General features: G+C 42.9%; 1 protein-coding gene across 1 annotated transcript in view; it reads left to right on the forward strand.

Moving 5' to 3' along the window:
• LOC102450226 (fibrous sheath-interacting protein 2-like) overlaps positions 1-22380 on the forward strand; it is a 44847-nt gene that overhangs the window by 8250 nt on the left and 14217 nt on the right. Inside the window, exons 5-15 of the mRNA XM_025178669.2 lie at positions 1480-1619; positions 2550-2694; positions 4227-4337; positions 9347-9485; positions 10047-10180; positions 12872-12938; positions 14796-14978; positions 16212-16345; positions 18368-18452; positions 20547-20753; positions 21956-22071. Of these exons, the coding sequence (XP_025034454.2) occupies positions 1480-1619; positions 2550-2694; positions 4227-4337; positions 9347-9485; positions 10047-10180; positions 12872-12938; positions 14796-14978; positions 16212-16345; positions 18368-18452; positions 20547-20753; positions 21956-22071 (1461 nt within the window). The remainder of the gene's footprint in view (positions 1-1479; positions 1620-2549; positions 2695-4226; positions 4338-9346; positions 9486-10046; positions 10181-12871; positions 12939-14795; positions 14979-16211; positions 16346-18367; positions 18453-20546; positions 20754-21955; positions 22072-22380) is intronic.

Genomic DNA, 22380 nt, shown 5'->3' on the forward strand with positions numbered 1-22380 from the left:
GCACAGTAGAGCCCCTGAGGCAGCAGGTAACTATTAATAAAACCAAGAAAGGGCAGCACTAAAGATCAGACCTCTCAGAAGTCTGAAAGGTGCGTCTACACTGCAGGGCTTAACCCGAAATAAGCTACACAAATTGAGCTACGTCAATTGCGTAGCTTATTTTGAAATAGGGAGTCTACACAGCACTTATTTCAAAATAGAGCACTCTTCCTCCGACTTCCCTTACTCCTCGCACAATGAGAGTTACAAGAGTCAGAGTAAGACGTCCTCCAGCTTGACAGTATTTGGACACTATTTCGAAATAACTGCCTGCTGTGTAGACGCGGACTAAGTTATTTGGGAATAGCGCTAGTTATTGTGAAATAGCGTTGCAGTGTAGACGTAGCCACGCTGCCCAGTTTGACGGCAGTCACTCAGAGAGGAAGGGTTCCTCCTGGGTACGTGGCAGACATTTACAGAAAGGGAGTGTAAAGAGCCCCAGAGAGCTCTGAGGGCTCAGGGTGGGGCAAAGAGCCCCGGGGGGAACAAACGGACAGGGCAAAGCTGTGGTCACTGAGCTGTGGTTGCTCATGTCCAAAGGGGAGCATGCCACAGAAGTGCAGCAGCCTATTGTCACCAGGGCCCCCAGGCCAGGGCACCGCATAGGCCTGGACCAGGCCCCAGCACTGACACAGGCCTCTGCCCTTCAGGTGCTCCAGCGTGTCAGTCCAAACTTACGAGGCTCCGCCCTCCAGCAGATCCCCAGTAAGTCTTCCCTTCCTGGGGCTGCCGATAAAGGAAGCAAACACAGACTCTCAGAGTAGCTCTCAGACGGCTTCCGCAAAGCGGTGGGCCCATCGAAGCTCACCGGCGAGCATAAAGCAATGGTCCTATCACAAGGGGTTGTGCACTAGGCCTACGCTCAGCGGGCAGCTAAAGAGTTCTTGCCCTCTGGTCAGTCAGCCCATTCTCCTGGCTGATCCTGTCAGCAGCTGCGTGGGGTTTCTCCCCTTTAAGCTCCTCTCTCCAAGTCTGACATGTCTCATAGGGTGGGTGGGGCAGGCCCGCCTGAGCCACACTAGCTCGTTAACTCTGTGGGGCCCAGCATGGAGTTTGTATACCCCATCACACCAAGAACTGCATATACATCCCTCCTTTCCATGTCATTTTGGTGGCAAAGGGGAGGGTTTAGCCCTCGGCACGTTACTTTTCTCTTAAGTATTTTGAGTTTCAGTGCAGAGATAGGTGCCTGCAGAGTGACCAGGTGTCTGGTTTTTACCAGACACCTGGCCGAAAAAGGATCCTTCCAGCCCGCTACAAATGAGCGAGCCAATGAGGGAGGGTGAAAGTGAGCAACAGAGGGACGGGGAGTGGAGTGAGCCTGGTAAGACCTTGGAGAAGGGTGTTCGGTTTTCTTTGGTAAGAAATTTGGCAGCCCAGGTGGCTGGTGAAAGCATTAAAGCTTTAAATAAAGCCCTAAAATCCATTCTTCATTTTCAGAAAATGCTTGAACAACAAGTGACAAAACTACAAGATCCCTTTCTGCTTCCTGAGGGTGCTGACACCTCTCACTTCAGAGAGTGGCTGCTCCAAGAAGAAAGAGAAAATTTACAAGACCGAGAAAGACAGATAAGGGACAGGTAACAAAGAGACAAAATAGTTTAGAAGTTGGAAGTGGCTGTGGGGGCCTGCATGCAACTCCATGCAAGGTTGGGGCCTTAGTTTTATTTTATAACCTTTTAAATTATAAAAGAACAAGAAGTTTTACCTGGTGTTGCTCAGGCCTTTAATTCAAATACTTTTTTTTCCCATTTAAAATCATTGTTCTGGGGTGAGGGTGGGGATGAGGGATTCAGTATGCAGGCTGACCCAGGGAAAGGACAACCCCAGCCCTCTCTCAATGCAGCAACTTGGGGCCATGTGAAAAGCACCTCTCCTTGGCTGCTGAAAGTGGGCACTGCCAGGGGAGTGGTGCATGTCCCCCAGCTGGGGGACAGACAGACACACAGACAAACAGACAAACTTTCTGAAATATATAGTAGATAGCTATCCTTTTCTCCGCTCTGGCCCCCTGCTGGTCCAATGGGGTCCTGGCTGTCCCAGTCTCATCTCTGGCGCCTCTCAGCCTTCCTGTGGTCATTCTACAGTACACCTGTCCCTCCTACCAGACCCCTTCCTTTCCATTTTATGAGAAAATCGATTCCAGGCACATCCCATAGTCTTGGCACAAGCAAACCTTTACCTTTTTTTATATTATGATAAGAAGAAAGCTGCACACCAGATTTGCTTTTCTTAGCTCTTACCATTTAGGAGGAGTTCTTGAACAAATGGACTCATAGCCAGACAGATGCACATTTCTAAAATACATAGTAAGAAGATTAACTGTATTGGAATTGTTAATTTACTGGGTATGAATTATGTTAGATATTTGTGAAGTCAGTTGTAAATTCCTCATCTGACTTAAGCAAACAGAAATCAGACAAAGAATATAGCAGGGATTGAGCAGAAAACTGACTAGGTAAGGTGATTCCAGCTGATTCTTACCAGTGATTTACATTTTTTCTTTAAAGATATGTACAAATGATTAATAAAGAATTGGAAAAAATTAAGTGTATTGCAGAAGAAAAACGACTCCTTCGACAGGCTGAGGAAGAGAAAAAGCAACGTGAAAAAAAGAAAAAGAAACAACCTATTCTTCATATAAAAATGGAGGAGGTTAGAAACAAGAAATTGAAAGACACCATACAATTTATACGTACACAAACACACACCTTCATGAAATTGCTATCAATTTTAATTATTTGTCAGTTGACAAGAAGTTTGCCAGCCAGTCTATGAAGAATTTTAAAAAGTTGACGAACGTGGCTCCAATCATGCACATATTTATGCATGTGCTTTATGTTAAGTGTCTGAGCAGTACCATTGGATTTGATAAGGCTGCTCACATGCCTAGTATTAAACATGTGACTAAATGTTTACAGGATCCAGGTCTATGCTGGAAGTAAAAAAGAATCTGTAAATATTTAAGCCCAACAGGCAGAGTTACATTTCAGTACTTTATGGCCCTGATTTCTAGACACTGTTCTTTTTTAGGCCTGCTTTTTGCAGGCTCAGATCTTACCACAGGGGTGGGGAATAATTTTTAAAAGGGGCGGGGCCTTGGGCAGAAGGGGCGGGCCAGGATACTTCTAGTGCTTCCCCCCTACCCTGATTGGCCTAGGCTGGGGGAGCGCGAGACGTCCCCTCTCCATCCCTGCCCCGCCCCCTAGAGAGAAATACCAGCTGTTTTTAAACAGCTGGTGTTCCCTCTAGGCACCTAGCAGGAGGAGACCTCCTGCGCTCTCCCTGCCCCCAGACCAATCAGGCCCGGATTGGCCTGGAGGCAGGGAGCACACAAAGCTCATCCTCCCTGCCAAAAGTGCGCGACAGCTAGAGATAAAAGCTGGTTGTTTAGCTGGCGTGTGTCTCTAGCCACCATGCGCTCTTGCGGGAGCAAGGAGACTTTGCGCGCTCCCCTGCCTCCAGGCCCTGATTGGCCTGAGGGTAGGGGAGCAGTAGGGTGGCTGCAGGCTGGATGCACTGGCTTGGCGTGCCAGATCTGGCCTGCTAAGGGCCCTTTGCCCTCCCCTGTCCTACCATCTAGTTATGTACCTGGCGTGAAGTCCTGGCTCCTATAAGGCCCAATTCCCAGTGAATTCAATGAGGCAGGATTTCACCCCAAATTTCAGCTCACAAACGGGTGTTTAGAAAACTAAATAACAGGACTGGTGCTTATGACAATCTGTAGGGACAAAGTGAATACAAATAGCATTTTTCTAGATACGGAATTATGACTACAAGCAAGGCGATCACGCTGCACCGAACAAGGTGTTCCTAGAGCTCCATAGTCCAAGTGTCAGAGCATGTAGCTTTGCAAGTCAGGGATTCTAAACAGATCGTAGCTGAAAGAAAAATCATGAAGAATGCTTGGCATTCTGCTATCCCACCAGCCCCTGCCAAGCCAATAATATTTCTACTGTTTGTAGAATTTAGTATGTTGGGGAAATAATTTTATAGGTATCAAAATTATCACTGTGGCTACATCATTGACTGCAGTGATCTGACTGTAGGAATGATTTTGGCCAAAAGTGTTTAAAATGTATAGATAATGAACAGAAAAACGTTAAACAAAGCAGCAGAGGAGTTGTACACACAAAGTAAAATGTGCATATAATTATTGCATGATAAGATACATCTATGATCCCTAGGAATGGAAGCAAAAAGAGATGTTACTTCTGCTGAAAATTGGTGAGGATGTGAAACGAGAAGCAAGAATTGAGGAACTGCGAAGGAAGAGAAGAGAAGAGAAAGCTAAAAAGGTGAAGAGAAGAGAAAGCTAAATTTCTTTAGAATTGACGTGCCACATTATATATAACTTTTACCTATATGGTGTTAAAATATAAGCTTTTTAAAATCTCATGAGGACTTCCCAGTGCTACATTGGGTCCCAAAGCCAAATACATGATTAACCTCACACATGGTCAGGAATTCCATTTACTTCAGTTGTTAGTGACTGTAGTGTACTTTTTGGTTTGCTGTAATTGACATTGGCAATCCGCTATGACAGGGATGTCAGAACTTTATAGACTAAGGGCAATCTTCTGACTTTCTGTTTGACACTTGTCAACTGGCACTTCTGTTCTTCTGGGTTCTCTGCTGTGTTCATTGATGTCCAGAAGGAGGCACTGGTGTATAGCATAGTGATAGAAATGTAGCCGTGTTAGTCTGGGGTAGTTGAAGCAAAATGCAGGACAATGTAGCACTTTAAAGATTAACAAGATGGTTTATTAGATGATGAGCTTTCGTGGGCCAGACCCACTTCCTCAGATCAAATAGTGGAAGAAAGTAGTCACAACCATATATACCAAAGGATACAATTTAAAAAAATGAACAAATATGAAAAGGACAAATCACATTGCAGAACAGAAGGGAGGTGCGGGGGGGGTGGGAAGGGGGAGGAAGGAAGGTAAGTGTCTGTGAATTGCTGATATTAAAGGTAGGGAGAGTGGGATGTTTGTGAGTTAATGGTATTACAGGTGATAATTGGGGAAACTGTCTTGGTAATGGGTGAGAAAGTTCAAAGACTTGTTAAGTCCTTGTTGGTAAGTGTCGAATTTTAACATGAATGACAGTTCAGAGGATTCCCTTTCAAGTGCAGATGTAAAAGGTCTTTGTAGCAGAATGCAGGTGGCTAAGTCATTTAGAGAGTGTCCTTTCTGGTTAAAGTGGCAAGAAACTGTTTTCTCTTTGTGATCTTGTCTGATATCTGTTTTGTGGGCATTAATCCTTTGGCGAAGTGTCTGAGATGTTTGTCCAATGTACATAGCAGACGGACACTTTCGGCACATGATAGCGTAGATTATATTTCTGGATGCGCAGGAATATGTGTTCTTGATCTTATAACTCACTTGGTTAGGTCCAATAATGGTATCAGCAGAATGAATATGTGGACAAAGCTGGCAACGGGGTTTGTTGCAAGGTAAGGTACCAGGGTTGGTATTAGTGTGGTATGTCCTGTGGTGGTCTGTCTTGTCCCGGGGTCTCTCTTTCTGCCCCACGTCCCCCACAAACTGGATACAATTTTGTGGTGACCTTGAGGCTTTTTTTCGCCGCCTCCGTCTCCGAGAATATTTCCAAACCACCACTGAACATCAATCTGACCTACCAGATCCCCCCTACCAACACCAAAGGAAAAATAATTCTAGGTGGACTCCCCCTGACGGTCGGAATTACAATCTGGATTTCTATATACACAGCTTCCGCAACAACGCACAGACTGACATTATTCGCAAACGACAACAAGCGACACACAATCTTAGCCGCGCTGAACACCATGCCATCCAGAGTCTCAAAAACAACCTGGACATTGTAATCAAACCAGCTGACAAAGGGGGTGCTGTGGTCATTATGAATAAGGCCGACTATAACCAGGAGGCAACCAGACAACTCTCGAACACCACATTTTACAAACCTCTCCCCTCTGATCCCACCTTGGACTACCAAAAGAAACTACACTGTCTCCTTAAAAGCCTCCCCACAGCTACTCGGGAACAAATCCTCACAGAATCACCTTCTGACCCCCGACCAGGATTGTTCTATCTACTTCCCAAGATCCATAAACCTGGGCACCCCGGACGTCCCATCATCTCTGGTATTGGCACGCTCACTACTGGTCTATCCAGCTATGTAGACACTCTTCTCAAACCCTTCGTAACCAATACCCCCAGCTATCTCCGAGACACTACTGACTTCCTAAGGAAACTACAAAACATCGATAACCTCTCCAATAATACCATCCTTGCCACCATGGATGTAGAAGCTCTATATACCAACATCCCACATGAAGACGGTTTACAAGCAATTAGAAACACTATCCCAGAGGACACTACTGCCAACCTGATAGCAGACCTATGTAACTTTGTTCTCACCCACAATTATTTCTGGTTTGAGAACAACTTATACCTCCAGATCAGCGGCACAGCCATGGGTACACGCATGGCCCCACAGTATGCTAACATCTTTATGGCTGACCTAGAACAACGTTTCCTCAACTCCCGTCCCCTTTCACCCCTCCTCTACCTACGGTACATCGATGACATCTTTATGATCTGGACACATGGCCAAGAAACACTGGAGATATTCCACAGAGATTTCAACAACCTACACCCCACCATCAACCTCAGCCTGGACCATTCTACACGAGAGATCCACTTCCTGGACACCACCGTACAAATCAACAATGGAAAATTAGACACCACTCTCTACAGAAAACCCACTGACTCATACAGTTACCTACATGCATCCAGCTCCCATCCAGAACACACCACACGATCCATCGTCTATAGCCAAGCCCTTCGATACAACCGCATCTGCTCTAACCCCACTGACAGAGACCAGAAGCTTCAGGATCTCTACCAAGCATTTATAAATCTCAACTACCCACCCAGAGAAACAAAAAAGCAAATTGAAAGAGCCAGACGAATACCTAGAAACCATCTACTTCAAGACAGACCCAAGAAAACCAACAATAGAACACCACTTGTCATCACCTACAACCCCCAACTTAAACCTGTCCAACACATTATCAATAAACTACAGCCTATATTGGAACAGGATACCATACTCAAAGAGGCTCTGGGAGACAGACCCATAGTCTCCTATAGACAACCACCTAACCTCAAGATGATTCTTACCAACCACCACAGGACATACCACACTAATACCAACCCTGGTACCTTCCCTTGCAACAAACCCCGTTGCCAGCTTTGTCCACATATTCATTCTGCTGATACCATTATTGGACCTAACCAAGTGAGTTATAAGATCAAGAACACATATTCCTGCGCATCCAGAAATATAATCTACGCTATCATGTGCCGAAAGTGTCCGTCTGCTATGTACATTGGACAAACATCTCAGACACTTCGCCAAAGGATTAATGCCCACAAAACAGATATCAGACAAGATCACAAAGAGAAAACAGTTTCTTGCCACTTTAACCAGAAAGGACACTCTCTAAATGACTTAGCCACCTGCATTCTGCTACAAAGACCTTTTACATCTGCACTTGAAAGGGAATCCTCTGAACTGTCATTCATGTTAAAATTCGACACTTACCAACAAGGACTTAACAAGTCTTTGAACTTTCTCACCCATTACCAAGACAGTTTCCCCAATTATCACCTGTAATACCATTAACTCACAAACATCCCACTCTCCCTACCTTTAATATCAGCAATTCACAGACACTTACCTTCCTTCCTCCCCCTTCCCACCCCCCCGCATCCCCCTTCTGTTCTGCAATGTGATTTGTCCTTTTCATATTTGTTCATTTTTTTAAATTGTATCCTTTGGTATATATGGTTGTGACTACTTTCTTCCACTATTTGATCTGAGGAAGTGGGTCTGGCCCACGAAAGCTCATCATCTAATAAACCATCTTGTTAGTCTTTAAAGTGCTACATTGTCCTGCATTTTGCTGGTGTATAGCAGGTTTCTTTGTTTTTTTCCTCATAGGAGCATTTGAAGTTTCATTCATTTCCAAGGGCTAGCCTCCACTAGAACCGGATGCAGCAGCACCACTGTAGCACTGCTACAGCCCATGGGAGAGAGATCACCCTTGGCATAAATTATTCTACCTCCCTGAGCAGCGGGAGCTATGCTGGCAGGAGAGCTTCTCCCGCTGACATACCACTGTCCACACCAGTGCTTAGATCCATGTAATTTACATCGCTTGGGAGATGGCTTTTTTATACTCCTGAGCAACATAGGTCATACTGAAGTAAGCACTAGTGTGCACAAGCCCCACAATTATATTTTTGAATTAGAGTGACCACCCGATATTATCAGAACCATCCCAAAATTAGGGGCTTTGTCTTATGTAGGCAATTATACCACCCACCCTCTAAAAAAAAGTGTGCTGATTTTCCACGTGCTATCTGGTCACCCTAGAAGGTCACCCCAGTATTCAAAAGCATTCCCTCCTTTTAATGTTTCAAAATGATGCGCATATTAGAGTATATTTTTTTAGTATTTCTCATCCTTACACAATACAGTTCATTTAATTTTCAGGGTATAACAACCAAGAAAATATAACTATATTATATCTTCTACATTTAATTTCAGAGATTTCAGGGATTACAATAGAATAAGAGACATCAAATTAAAGGAAGACAGTTTATCTAAATGTAGAGACAATCTGATTCCCAATCTCATCTCTGTAATTTACTTTCTTTGTAGCTTAATTAACTCTAAATTCGCAACATGTCCCCTTAAGAAAATAATCCTACAAGCTTGTTTGATTTTGGAGACTAACCTCTGTAATGAGACAGAAAGGAACTCCAATTAACACATTTGTAAATTAATGAGAGATTCTTGACACAGTGACTAACAAACATTCCCATTTCGGTTCCACTAGGAATTCAGACATTGATTTAAATGTATTTAGGTTTTTTTTATAGACTGTATGTCACATGTATTGAAATTGGAGTTACACTTCTATTGTCCAAGTCTCTAAGTGGGGTTAGTGTTGGATAGGCACTTTAGGGAGCTGATAGATAGATATTAATTGTTGGTGTTATTAATTAATAGTGACAGATACCAGATTTTTAATTTAAAAATTAGATGGAGCCATGGGTATTAAAAGTCACTAATACATTCAAAGTACGTTTAATGTCTCTACATATCATACTGATAATTAATACGTTGATTGATAAAATGTTATAAAAGTTTGTTCAAACTTTTATCAAAATACACTAAAGAACATTCTTTTGCTTTATGTAACAATCTTGTGTTAAATGTCTCTAACATTTTTCTTAAAATATTTTAGAAACGAATAGTGCTAGAGAAAAAAATGGCATATCACCTGAGAAAATTGCAAGAACATGCTAATCAAAGGGTAGAATTTGAAAGTCATGTAAAGTGCCTGAATACGCTGTTATCTGAAGACCCAAGGATTAAAAATCAAGGTATGTATAAGCATCATGTAATACAGATAATGTGCAGAATTGCCATTTGCCTCTATCTTGTCTCCCAGGCCAGCAAATATGGTTACTTTACTACCACTTCCAAAATGTCACCCTATCTCTGAGTCCCTTTTAGAGGAATTCCTCAATTAGTAGAAAGAACTGAAAAGAGAGTGGAGGGGTATGGGAAGTAACCCAGTAGACACGGTTTTCTAGAAGATTCCTGCTTTGTGCACTAGGTACACACTTATGCCAAAGGCATATAGGAGATATCTAACAAGCTGGCAGAACGCTGGTAAGATTAACATATTTCAGAGAGACAACTGAAGTAAAGAAGGACAAGAGACATGTAAAATATTGTAAATTGCATAAATTGAGAAGTGGTGTGGTGGAAACAAATCTTTATTGTTACTTAGTTAAGAGGGTTGGCATAATTTGCATGTGGTGCCTCTATTTGTCAGGAGTACGTTTCTGACAATTCTTTTTGCATTCCCATAATCCCACTTCCTCTATAGAACAAGGTATTTGACATTATTTATTGATCACTTTGGGTTTTTCTCTCAGGCAATGGTGCCATGAGTCCCTCTCGTCGCTCTTCACTTCTTAACAAAGAAGAAATTTCAAAATCATCACTTTCTTCAGTAACATCTCAACCTACCTCTGATGCTGTCATGAGCAAGACCAGCAGCTCCTTAAAGGTAGGAAGCCACCTCCCGGACAGGTCTCAAATGTAAAATTAAAGCTCACATGTTGAAGCATGTAGACGTGTTTTGTATCTAAAGGCTACATGTTGTTTATTCATAGATTCAGAATGAAAGACCAGATCATCTAGATGAATCTCCTGTGTATCCCAAGACATTAAGTTTCACCAAGTTACCTCTGTGTTGGGCTTAATAGCTTCCTTTTGATTATAGCATAACTTCCAAAAAGACATCCAGTCCTGATTTTCATTCATCAACAGATTGAGATTCCACCATGTCCATGTTTTGTTCCAATGATTAATTCCTCTCACTGGTTAAAATTTCAGAGGTAGCCGTGTTAGTCTGTGTCAGCAAAAACAAGGAGTCCAGTAGCCCCTGAAAGACTAACAGTTTATCATGGTATAAGATTTCACGAGTTACAACTCACCTCAGCAGATTGCAGCTCACAAAAGCTTGTGCCATAAAGTTTAGTCTTTAAAGTACCACTGGTACCACTGCGCATGGGCAGCGCATGCGCAGATCGCTCTGTGCATGCGCAGATCGCCTGAACCCGGCTCTTCCGGGTTACAATCTACTCGCTACGGGTGAGTAGATTGTATTATCTGTCGAGCCCTGTTGATTAACATTTGTATCTAACTTCTAATTTGAATTTGTCTGGCTTCTGCATAGAGCTATTAGTTCTCATGATACTTTTCTCTGATAGATTAAAGAGCCCTATATTACGTTTTTTCTCCTCGAAGAAACTTATGCCCTAATCAAGCCACATTTCAATGTTCTTTTTAATATGCAAAACATATTGAACTCTGTAAATCTCTCATTGGAAGTCATTTTCTCTAACTCTTAATACTTTTTGTGGCTCTTTTTTGCACCCTTTCCTATTTGTCAAAATTCTTTTTTAAAAAGTGTACAGCAGAACTGGATGCAATAATCCTGTATCAATCTCATTAATGTCATATATGGAGGGAAAACTCATTTCTTTACTCCTACTCACTATGCCCCAGTTTACACATCCAAGGATCACATTAATGCTTTTTTTGCTACAGCACTGCACTGGGAGTTCATGTTGAGTTGATTGTCCAGTGTTGTGACCCTTAAATCATAGAACCTTGGGGTAAGAAGGGACCACAAGGGTCACTTAGTATAATCCCCTATAAAGATGCAGGATTTGTTATGTCTAAACCATTCAAGACAAGTGGCCGTCCAGTCTCTTCTTGAAAATCTCCATTTAAGTAGCTTCCACAACCTCCCTTGGCAGCCTGTTCCATTGTCCCACTGTGCGGAACTTTTTCTAAGATTTAATCTAAATCTGCTATGCTGTAATTTGAACCTGTTGCCTATTATCCTGCCCTCTTTGTAACTTACCTCTGGATCCTTTCCAGCTTCCTCTACATCCTTTTTAAGCACTGGGGACCAAAACTGGACACAGTACTCTAGCATAGGCCTAATCAGCATTGAGGAGAGCTGTACTGTCACCTCCCAGGTCTTGCAAACAATGCATCTCTGTTAACACCACCTAAACTTGTATTTGTTTTTTCCCCCCAGCAGCTTTGCATTGTTGACTCATGCTGAGGTCAAGGTCCACCACAACTCCCAGATCCTTCTCAGCAGAACTTCTGCAAGCTAGTTATCCCTCATTCTGTATTTGTGCATTTGTTTTCCTCCATAATTGCAGCACCTTACATTTGTCTTTGTCACTTGATAATTCCTTGTTTTGTTCATTCCCTCTGAGGAACTTCTTTGTAAAAGGGAATTAGAAATGATCATAAATAGCAGCTGCTAACGAGAGTCTGACTTACCTGAAGAGTGAGGAAAGGGTTAAGCTACTGGAGATGCACCTGAGGGAGGGGTCTTGGGCATTCAGCCAATGAAATGCAGATAGGAATTTAAAACCGAGAGAGGGGGGGTTTTCTTTCTCTCTTCTTTGTTTGAGATCAGAACAGTTTTTTCCAGGTATGGAGGGAGACAGGCTTTCCCAGGAATGGACTTCTTGAAATGTGTAAGTAGGGAAAAGTTTAGATAGTTTGTCAGGTTTTATTGTTTTCCTTGTTTGTAGGTTTGGAAATCATGTTTGAGCTGGCTAATTGTTTTTCTCTTTTGTAACTAAGGATTATGACCCGGGGATTTTCCCTGAGTCTATTTCACTCCATGGCTATTTAACATCCAGTCATTTACTATGCTTGCAACAATAGTTTGATAGTAAAAGTTTTTTCCTTTTTGTTCTGATTAACTGGTATAGGTTGATTGTTGTGCCTTAAGTTTGCAGTTACCTAGGGGGAGAAGAGCCCCATTGTTCTCTGAAGGATTCCCTCTGTTTTCCCAACTCCAAGTAAAATGGAGTATGGGGAAGGGGAGGAGGTTTGTCTTAGGGAAGGGATTCCCAAGTGATTTGGAAAGGGTTTATTTTATGTCTTTAAGTACTCTTGGGTGGTGGCAGCAAATTTTTATTTTTTGTCTTGGATCTCAGGAAAACTGAGACCAGACAAGTTTATCTCTGGGAGTTACAGAGACAGGTTATACAGAGTTTATTCTACTAGCCAGCCCTCCATCTCTACACTCAGAGTGTCAGGTTGGGGAATCGAGCCATGACAGAACCCATGAATCCTGTTTGTACATGACTGATGTAAGGTAGGGAAACATTTGCAAAATTCATAATACATCATTGTTTCTTCTACATGTTTTATTTTGCAGAAAAATGTATACTCTGATATTGATGAGAAACTTTTGGACAAAGAGCCAAGTAGGGAATATGAACTGGGTAAGTCAGTGGTCTCCAACCTTTTTACACCCAAGATCACTTTTGAAGTCTCAGAACAGGCAAAGATCTACCGCCCCGCCCCTTCCTTGAAGCTCCGTCCCTTCCTTGAAGCCCCGCCCTCTCTATTCTCCTGTCCATCACTTGCTATCCCCAGCCCTTGTACACTCTGTTAAACAGTTTTTTTTAAATTATGCAATATATAAAATTAAAATCACATTTATAGTTATGAAATAAATGGTCTGTTTTTAATTCATGCTATTTAAATGTCAAATGAAGCATTTACAATTATACATTTTGTTCTCTGCTATTTCGTAAATCTAAAATCAAGTATTGATAATTATGTATTTTTTCTTCCAATAACAAAGTCTCAGTGTGAAACCTGTGACTGAACAGTATCTGCCAGTGTCTTGAAGTCTGGGTTGTAGTCTGAGATTGCTAGTCGTATACAGTCCATCAGATGGGCATCTGTGATCCTGCGCTCAGCCTGGGAAGCTTGCTCCAGCACAGTTGGAGTTAGACACAGCCTCCCTGGGCTGAGCGCAGGGCAGCCGGGCTGGAGGGAAGAGAAGTGGCTGCCCGGCCAGCTGGCCATGGCGCTCAGCCAGGGTGCACCAAGCTCCACGTGGGCAGGCGCAGAAGAGAAGCCGCCAATCAGATGGTGTGCGGGGCAGCCTCTTTCAGCTGAAAGCCACAGTCAGCTGGCTGGGGTGTTTCATCCCTCCCAACCTCCGAGCTCCCACCATTCCTCGCAGCTACTCACCTGTGTTGTTGCTCGGTGAGTAGCTGCTCCTCAAATAAGGAAATCTAATGTAAATGTACTTTGCATGCGCGCAGTTCAGAGAGGGCTCAAGAGCTAATCTTAGAGCCCCTGAGATCTACCGGTAGATCGCCACAGCATATTTAATATTCCTGTGCTATTAGGCTTGGAGCTGTTAAAGCTAACACAGGTACATGTGGAAGGAGACAGGGCCCATATTCAGGTCCACAACCATGCTCTCCAAGTGCAGTTTGCTCCTTTGTGGATGGCCAGTGCTGGGACTGCATCACCTAAGTAATGAAGATTTAAATAGAAACTCAGTGGTACATAGGCCTTAGCTGGCATTCTATGGTGGTGTAAATTTCACTAAGGGTACGTCTAAATTGCAAGGATCTATCGGAAAAAGATACACAAAATGCACTCTGCATTTTGTGTATCTTTTTCTAATACTTTTGTCAGAAAAGGCTTTTCCGAAATTTGGCCCATCTAGACTGGGCCAAATTTCAGAAAAAAAAAACCCTCTTTCAAAAGCCCCCATCATCCTTGTGGAATGAGGAATACAGGGGCTTCCGGAAAAAAAAGTGGAAGAGCAAACACATTCCCTGGCTGCAGTGGAGTTTTTTTGGGATACTTCTGGTATCCCGAAAAAACCCTGCAGTCTAGCCATACCCTAAGTGAATATACTGTGCACCACAGACGTTTTTACATGCTGTCTATCAAATAAATCCAAATTAATGTAATTTCTTTGTTTGGCTGAATTTCCTTTTTCTAAATACCTAGAAAATTCCATACCAAAAACTAAACTAAGGTTGAAATAGCAAAATGAAGCACCCCTTACTTCGTTTTGTGTGTACAGTCAGTTTACCTTGATTTTAATACATATGGATGAGTTAAGCTAATTACCTATCCCAATAATACATAGAAAACCATAGAAAAGTCCTTCATCTTTCCTTTTTGCCTAACAGAAAATCCAGTTTCTGAATGAATGTATTTGAAGATAAATGCGTGAAAAAATGAAATAGCACCCGTCTGTTTTCTCCCTGCAGTAAATGCTCCAGGCCAGGTAAGTAAACCAATAATCTTTTTCTCCTCTACCTCAGGCCAGTCCCCCTTGCCCAGAAGCAGCAGCAGCATCAATGACAAACTTTCTGTATCTGCCTCTGGGGAGTATTCCCAACAAGCAACCAGTAGCACTCTCGGTGATCTTTCCATCTCTGCCTCCGTGGAGCACTGCGCAGAAGCAGTCAGTAGCAGCACGAGCAAACTCCCCATTTCGTCCTCTGGTAAGTGGCCCTCCATTATGGAAGGATGCCAGTCTCTGCCATCGGTACTGTTGAAAGTTTCCATTAAAAGCCCATTTTTGATGCTCACTAATGGTACCGCAACTGACTTAAATAGCACAGTATAAATATTCAAAAGCATGGTACATCTTTGAGTGTCACTTTTCTTAACCATGAAAACGCTTGTATTTCAACGACCATGATAAAAATTTTGAACAACTATAAAATTAATGTTATATTGTCCTTTGGAAGTTGCTAATTCTGATGTCTGTGTTTCCAAAGACATTTACATACTCCCTAAAGCAAAGTGAGACAAAGTCTTACAAATGGAAAAAAAAAAGGCATAAACCATGAAGTGGTAGAGTATAGTACAGTAGTTGTATTTTCATGTGATTTATGAACATTCTGTATAGTTCACTCATTGTTCTGTTAGTACAGCACCTAATACCATGGGGTTCTGGACCATGAATGGAAGGTCCTAGGAGCTACCACAATACAAACAAATAATAATGACTTCTCCCTTTGTGAGTAACATACTCATCTCATACTCATCACCATAGACTTTTTTTTAAATCGTTTTCAACTCTCACATCTTCTATATAAAATACTAGTTGATTTACCCAGCATTGCTCAGGTCGTTAACGCAAATAAGTTTTATTTTTCTTCATTTAAATCATTGTTCTGGGGTGGGGTTGAGGATGAGAGGTTCAGTATGCAGGTTGCCCTGGGGAAAGAGGACCACCCCAGTGCTCATTCACTGCAGTAGGTAAGAGCCAAGTGAGAAGCACCTCTCCATGGCTGCTGCAGCTCTATCAGGCACTGCTGGGAGAGAGGTGCATGTCCCCTAGCGGGGGGACAGAAACCCACAGATGGACACACAGACATAGTCTATGAAATATAGAACAGACGGCTGTCCTTTTCTCCATCCATCCCCTACTGGCCCAGTGGGGTTATACCTAATCCCTATCTCTGGCCCCTTGCTGCCTCCTGTGGTCATTCTGCAGTGTAACTATCCCTCCTGCCAGACCCCTCTCTTTCCATTTTATGCGAAACAATTGAATTCCAGGCACATCCCATTATCCTGACACAACTAACCCCTGACCTTGTTTTGAGCTGTGATAAAAGGAAGCTCTTACCATTGAGGAGGAGTTCTTGAACAAATGGACTCACAGACACACATTTCTAAAATATATAGTAAGATTCAGAAAGTTGAAAATTATTTTTAATTTTCCCCAGGAACTAATCTCTCTCGTCAACCTTCAGTTGATGGAAAAATTTGTACGATAACTTCACTCTCTTCAGTAGTCTCTCAACAAGGCTTTGATGAGATTGCTAATAACGTCACCAACGAAAAAAGAAAATCTCTTCGGGTATGAAATGATTGTACTTATTGATCTCAAATATAAAGCGAGAAGTAACAGATTGTTGGATGCATGTCGCTGTTTCATGTATGAAATTTATTGAGCTTGTATAGTCTTAGCATGCTGGTCATGTTCAGTCTTTAAAGAAATGCTGTATTCGTGTTAGTTTTGTGATGCACATTTGTTTGGAAGGAAGCTGTTGCAAACTGCATGGGAGTTTGCTTGCTGCTGTAATCTCTCACACTAAGGTCAACTCTTGTGGCATTGTTTCTTGTGGTAATCAGGCACTGGTGACTTCTGAAACAGGATTTGCCTGCATGTTCTTTGTGACTGCTTCTGTTCACGGAGTAATGTATATAGTGTTAATAAGTCACACTAAGAATCTACCCAAATTCCATATTAATGATTTCTCCTTCAATGGGAAGTAAACCTACAAGGTACATAGATCTGTTACTACTTGGTTAAGAGTTGACAGTGTTTTCCAAAGGGAATTGATGCAATGGGGGGGAGGAATAGCTTAGTGGTTTGAGCCTTGGCCTGCTAAACCCAAGCTTGTGAGTTCAATCCTTATGGAGGCCATTTGGGGCAAAAATTAATCAGGGATGGTACTTGGTCCTGCTGGGAAGGCAGGGGACTGGACTCAATGACCTTTCAAGGTCCCTTCCAGTTCTAGGAGATAGGCAATCTCCATTAATTAATAGATCTGCACTCTGTTGATTCTGTCTGTTGCCCCTGATGTTTCAGACTAGATTAGTTCAACTTTGGGAGTCAGCTCTCCAGGAAGGTATTGATGTGAACAGGATGTTGAGCTATGCATTGTGTAAGGAGAAAGACATTTGGAGACTCTCCCTGGTCACCTGTAACTCTTGGGGACAGGTCTATCAAGGAATCTATGACTCATTACTCTGCATTCAGATTTATCTGATGCTGTTGTCTTTTAATCTGGGGATTTCGTGGCTCATTGTCTTGGACAGATGCTAGTGCTGATGGCATTATGTCACCAGTGTGGCAATTGCCCAGTGCTCCTCTCGAAGAGCATTCAGAAGATCTGAGGAAAGAACCAATTCAAACTTAAAACTTCACCACTCTTTAGGTTTCCCTCCCACAAGACACTGCTGAAAGGCAAAGCCATCCCTCTTTTTTTGCTTGAGAATAAGAGAGAATTTCGGGTCAGCACAAGAAAAGATATTTAGTTCTCAATGTTTTTATCCCCCAAAGGAAGGGTCATTTTAGAGCCATTCTGGATCTTCAGAACCTCATTACATTTCTCAGTTGGGAGAAGTTCATTAGGGGGATTCTCAATCCTGTAATCCCCTTGGCGAATAGTTAGGGTTGCTTTGGTGCTCTTGCCCTTCAGAACACCTACTTTCATCTCTGTGGAGCTCCCCCATGGAAAACTTCTTAAGTCCATTGTTGGAACTAGCCACGCCCAATACAAGCTCATCCCTTTCAGGCTGGCTTCTTTGTCAGAGGCTTTAACAGAGCACAGCAGTAGGGGCTGCCCACTTTTAAACAGGTTTTCCAGATATTTCCTGACTGTAATTACTGTATTGTAAACGGATCCTACTCGGAGTGATTCAAGCTCTATGGACTTGCTCCCGTTTTGAGAGTTTGGGCCTGCACTCACATTTTAATATGCATTGGAACTAGAGGACTTCAGATTCTGATTTCAACCTGCTTTGGTTTTTTTGCAGCTCTTTTGTCCCACATGTTACAATGGAGTTAGTCTTCTACGGGCTTAGTTTCTACACAGATTTAGAATTAGCTAGGCACATTCTGAGACAAGCAAAAGGTGCAGACTGTGTCATTAACTGTGAGAGATTATTAGATTTTTAATTTGAAAACCAGAAGAAACCATAGGTATTAATAATTTCTAATTCATTCAAGGCATATTTGATGCCTATACCTAGTACAGTGGTGTCTACTATAAAAGTTTGAATGGAAACACTTCGGATTATCATTGCACTTACATCTTTTCTTTTGCTCTATGCCATCCCTTTAAAAAGTTCACATTTTTCTTAAATTTCATAGAAACAAGAAGAGCTGGAGAACACCATGGAGCTACAGGAACATGATTATCCCAGGGAAGAACACGGAAATCACAAAGAGGGCCTAGGTGAGCTGTTATGGGAATACCGAGAAATGAAATCCCCAGGTCTAAAAGCATAAGATAATAAGTGCAGTCACTGCAACTGATGTTGCCTCTGTTTGTAGGTATGGTCACATTACTACCACTTCCAAAATGCCTCCTTTCTCCGGCAGCTTTTGTATAGGGATTCCTCAATCAATGGAAAGAGCTGAAGACTGATTAAAGCAACTTATCCTTTTATATCTTCCTAATCTTGCAGGAGGGTGAAATACGGCCAAGTAGTCCCAGTGGACCCTGCTGTCTACAGGATTTCTACCTGTGCACTAGGGACTTGCCTCTACCAGATGTACAGGGGGTCATTTTTTGAGGAGTAACATTACTTCGAACCAAAGGGTTTGGTTCGAACAAACGCCTCCCAGCGCGCACTTTCACTTTCGAAACAGCTGTTGATCGTAGTAATGTGCCGGCAAGATCATGCTAATGAAGCGCGGGATATTTAAATCCCAGCTTCACTGACTATTTCGAATCCCTACATTTGCATCCCTAGGGTGCCAGTGTAGACATACCCTACCTCTGCTCGTGGGGCTGAACTGCTTTCAGCACTTGCTGTGCTTAAGACCCTTTCCCCACAAGAAATGGTCCATCGGAGGGAAATAAATGTGAATTTTGATTTTTTTATTATTTAAAAATGATTTGACCTCTTGACATTTGGCACCTCGGCTGGGAGTGGAGCTGGCTGCTGGACTCCATCTGTAGGTTGACATTTGCCTCTTAGTGCTGTGGGATCCCTTTTGAGTGTGACTTGGTTTATTTGGCCTTGAAAAACCCTCCTGGCACATGGGCACAGACTGGCACAAAGGTGAGTGGATTTAGGCAATCTTCAAAGCATGCTGCATGCAGTACGCCTAGCTGAGCCAAACATGCATCTCAAAGGACTCAAGAGCTGTGTGGCTTATTCTCGCATGGGCTGGTAAAAGTGACCCTTCTCTGGTCTCTCCTTTCAACCTAGAAGGAGCACAGCGCTGAGAACTGGGTGGGCCTGAATTCTAGTTCGATTTCTTCCAAGGGCTGGCCTGAATTCTGTGAACTTTACAATCTCCCTGGAGCTGTGCAAAATTGTTTTGACAATTAGTTTATCTGCAGAAAAATAGTCTTTCCGGTGGCTGAAAACACATGTGAATTTGGCAACTTGTTTTGGCTCCAAAAATGAAAAAGTGCAAACAAAATCTAAACCTTTTGTTGCATCATTTTTTCAATGACATGTTTTGACTTTGTTTCAAAAATAGCTAGATTTATTGTTTAAAAGCCACAGCTTATGGCTGCTCTCTCAGGCCGAGAGCTGCAGCACCCACTTCTAGACTCAGCCCTCTAGCTAAGTCATCGGCCGTGTTTCCAGGAGTACGCATCTCTGTCCAACAGTCCAGCCACTTCCCTGTGGCAAGTGCCGGAGACCTGGGTCTTCCTACTACTCTAGGCCCCAAATCAGGCATCCTGCAAACAGCAGCCTCCTACGGGTCCTCTGTAACTTGGTCAATGCTGCTCTATTTCCCTGGCCCAACACCTTCTTAGCCCTTATTGCAGGGTCTCAGCTGCTTAGCCTCAGGAGTCAGCCACTGCTCTGTCCAAGGTGCTCGCAATCTCTCAACCCTCTGGGACACAGGCCTCACTCCCTGGACTCTGAGCAGCAACTGAACTAGTCTGCCCTGCAGCTCCCTTTTTAAATAGGGGCCTCCTCCTATTGGCTGCTCTCCTATTGGCTGCTTCCCGCACAGCCCCTCTCCTATTGGCTGCTTCCTGCACAGCCTCCCCAAGGTTCTGCCCCACGTTGGCAGAGAAGGAATTAACAGACACTCCAGCACTCTAGAGCTCTGTGTACATACACTGTATATCCATGTTTGTTATTTATCTTGATTTTGTACATATGGATGGGCGAATTTAAGTATCTATACCAATTTTGCCTCTAGTTCTTAGAAAAGTTAATAACTTTTCCTTTTTGCCTCACAGCAAAATGAATACATTCCTTTCTGGAAAAATACTTTGAAAGTCAAACAGTGACATTTCCCTTTAGTAAATGCTCCAGCCAGCTTAGACAAGCTTTGATAATCTGTTCTTCTCTCTCAGGCCAGCCTGCCTTGCACGAAAGCAGCAGCAGCATCAATGACCAACTCTATTTATCTGCATCTGGTGAAACCCCCCTGCAAGGAACTAGCAGCTACACTAACAAAGTTTACACCGGCGGTCCCAGCGAGAGCAGCAGACCTGAAAACAGCAACCTTTCCGTCTCTGCCTCTGTGGAGAGCGGTGAAGAAGCAGGCAGTAGTGACGCAGGTATGCTGCCCTTTGCTTGCTCTGGTGCATGGCCCTCCCTTGTGGAAGAATGCTAGTCCCCATTACAGTTATCACTTAAACAAGCTTTCCTTTTGCATGCCAATTTTGATACTCACTCCTGCGCATTCAATTCTGCCAAAGCTGCCTTCACTGTAATGGCACAGATTTATGTCATTGTAAACATTTCCAGGTTGTATGAGGCAGATGGGGCCAGATTCTTGGGAGATAAGTTGTGAGGTGGGGCTCTTACTTCCTGGCCCTACTCTGGCTGGGTTCATTTATGGAAGCTGGGGATTGTTGGGCTGTTCATTCTTGGAATACCATCACTCAAAATTCCTGGCCTTTAAACATGAAACTGTTAAAACAGTTGAGTTAAACTGGTGCAGTGCCTCTGTGTGTGCCCTCACCTCATTTTCAGAGTGGGGAACGGCCATATAGCTTACCTCAGTTAAGAAGCTGTTCAGGCTGAACCAAAATAAGTGAGACTCGTAAACCAAAATAAGAGCATCCACTTACATTAAAATGGTTTAAAATCACAGACTGGGTTCAATTGGCTTGAAATTTACAAAATAAATGTAAAATGTACAAAATAAATGGTTTAAATAGTGAAGTTCTGTGGTAGGAGATGAACATTTTATTGCCACTTTAAATGAAGGTTGGTCTATGTTTCTCACTCATTGTTCTGGGTTTGGACAGTGCTTAGCACACCAGGATCCTGGCCCATGAAAAGCAAGGGGAATCATAAATAACTCCTTCATTAGTGATCAATACATTCGTTCCAAACTCCTGGCAATCAACTCTAGCCCTCAGACCATCACGTTGTCTATATATAATCATTAGAAATCATAGAATCATAGAATAATAGGACTGGAAGGAACCTCAAGAGGTCATCGAGTCCAGCCCCCCGCCCTCAAGGCAGGACCAAGCTCCATCTACAAATGTGATGTTCTTCAAGTATGTCTGTGTGGATCCAACACCAGATGCACATGCACCTAAATCAGAATCTTTTGAATAGCAGCGGGGAGAATATAAGGACATTCATGGGCAGATACGGCCTCAATAGACACTGCTGTTCAGAAAATTCTCATCTGACTTGCCCGGGACACTTGCACCCCCGGAGTGGGATCCACATGCATAACAACAGCTCAAAGAGCCACAACCACTGAAAGGAAAGAAACGATTCTTTATTCTTTTCCCCTCAGGTGCGATCCCTTCCAGTCGACCTTCACTTACTGGAAAGTCTTTCCCACAAACATCACCAGTCTCTCAGAGCTCCGATGAGATGGCTAGTCACATCACAAACAAAGCACAGTTCCAGGTAGGAAGTCATTGAAGATATTTTTAGCTTCATAGTTGAGATCTGTAAAAGCTGTGTGTAGCGGTGTTCCGTGTATGAAATGTACGGTGATGTAGGAGATGACCAGATGACTATCCTGCATCCCAGAATAGAAATGGGTCTTTCCTTCCTTTGGCAGTTTCTTGCAGGTGCAAAGTATGGTTTAGGGTTTGAGACATGAGCTGGTGAAGCCAATAAAGGTCTTTCTTGTTGATCTCAGAAACTACAATCATTCTTTCACAAACTGAGAAGGGACAAAATAGGGAGAAACAGAATGGATTCACAAGACTG

Source organism: Pelodiscus sinensis, chromosome 13 (genome assembly GCF_049634645.1).
Source record: "Pelodiscus sinensis isolate JC-2024 chromosome 13, ASM4963464v1, whole genome shotgun sequence".
NCBI lineage: Eukaryota > Metazoa > Chordata > Testudines > Trionychidae > Pelodiscus > Pelodiscus sinensis.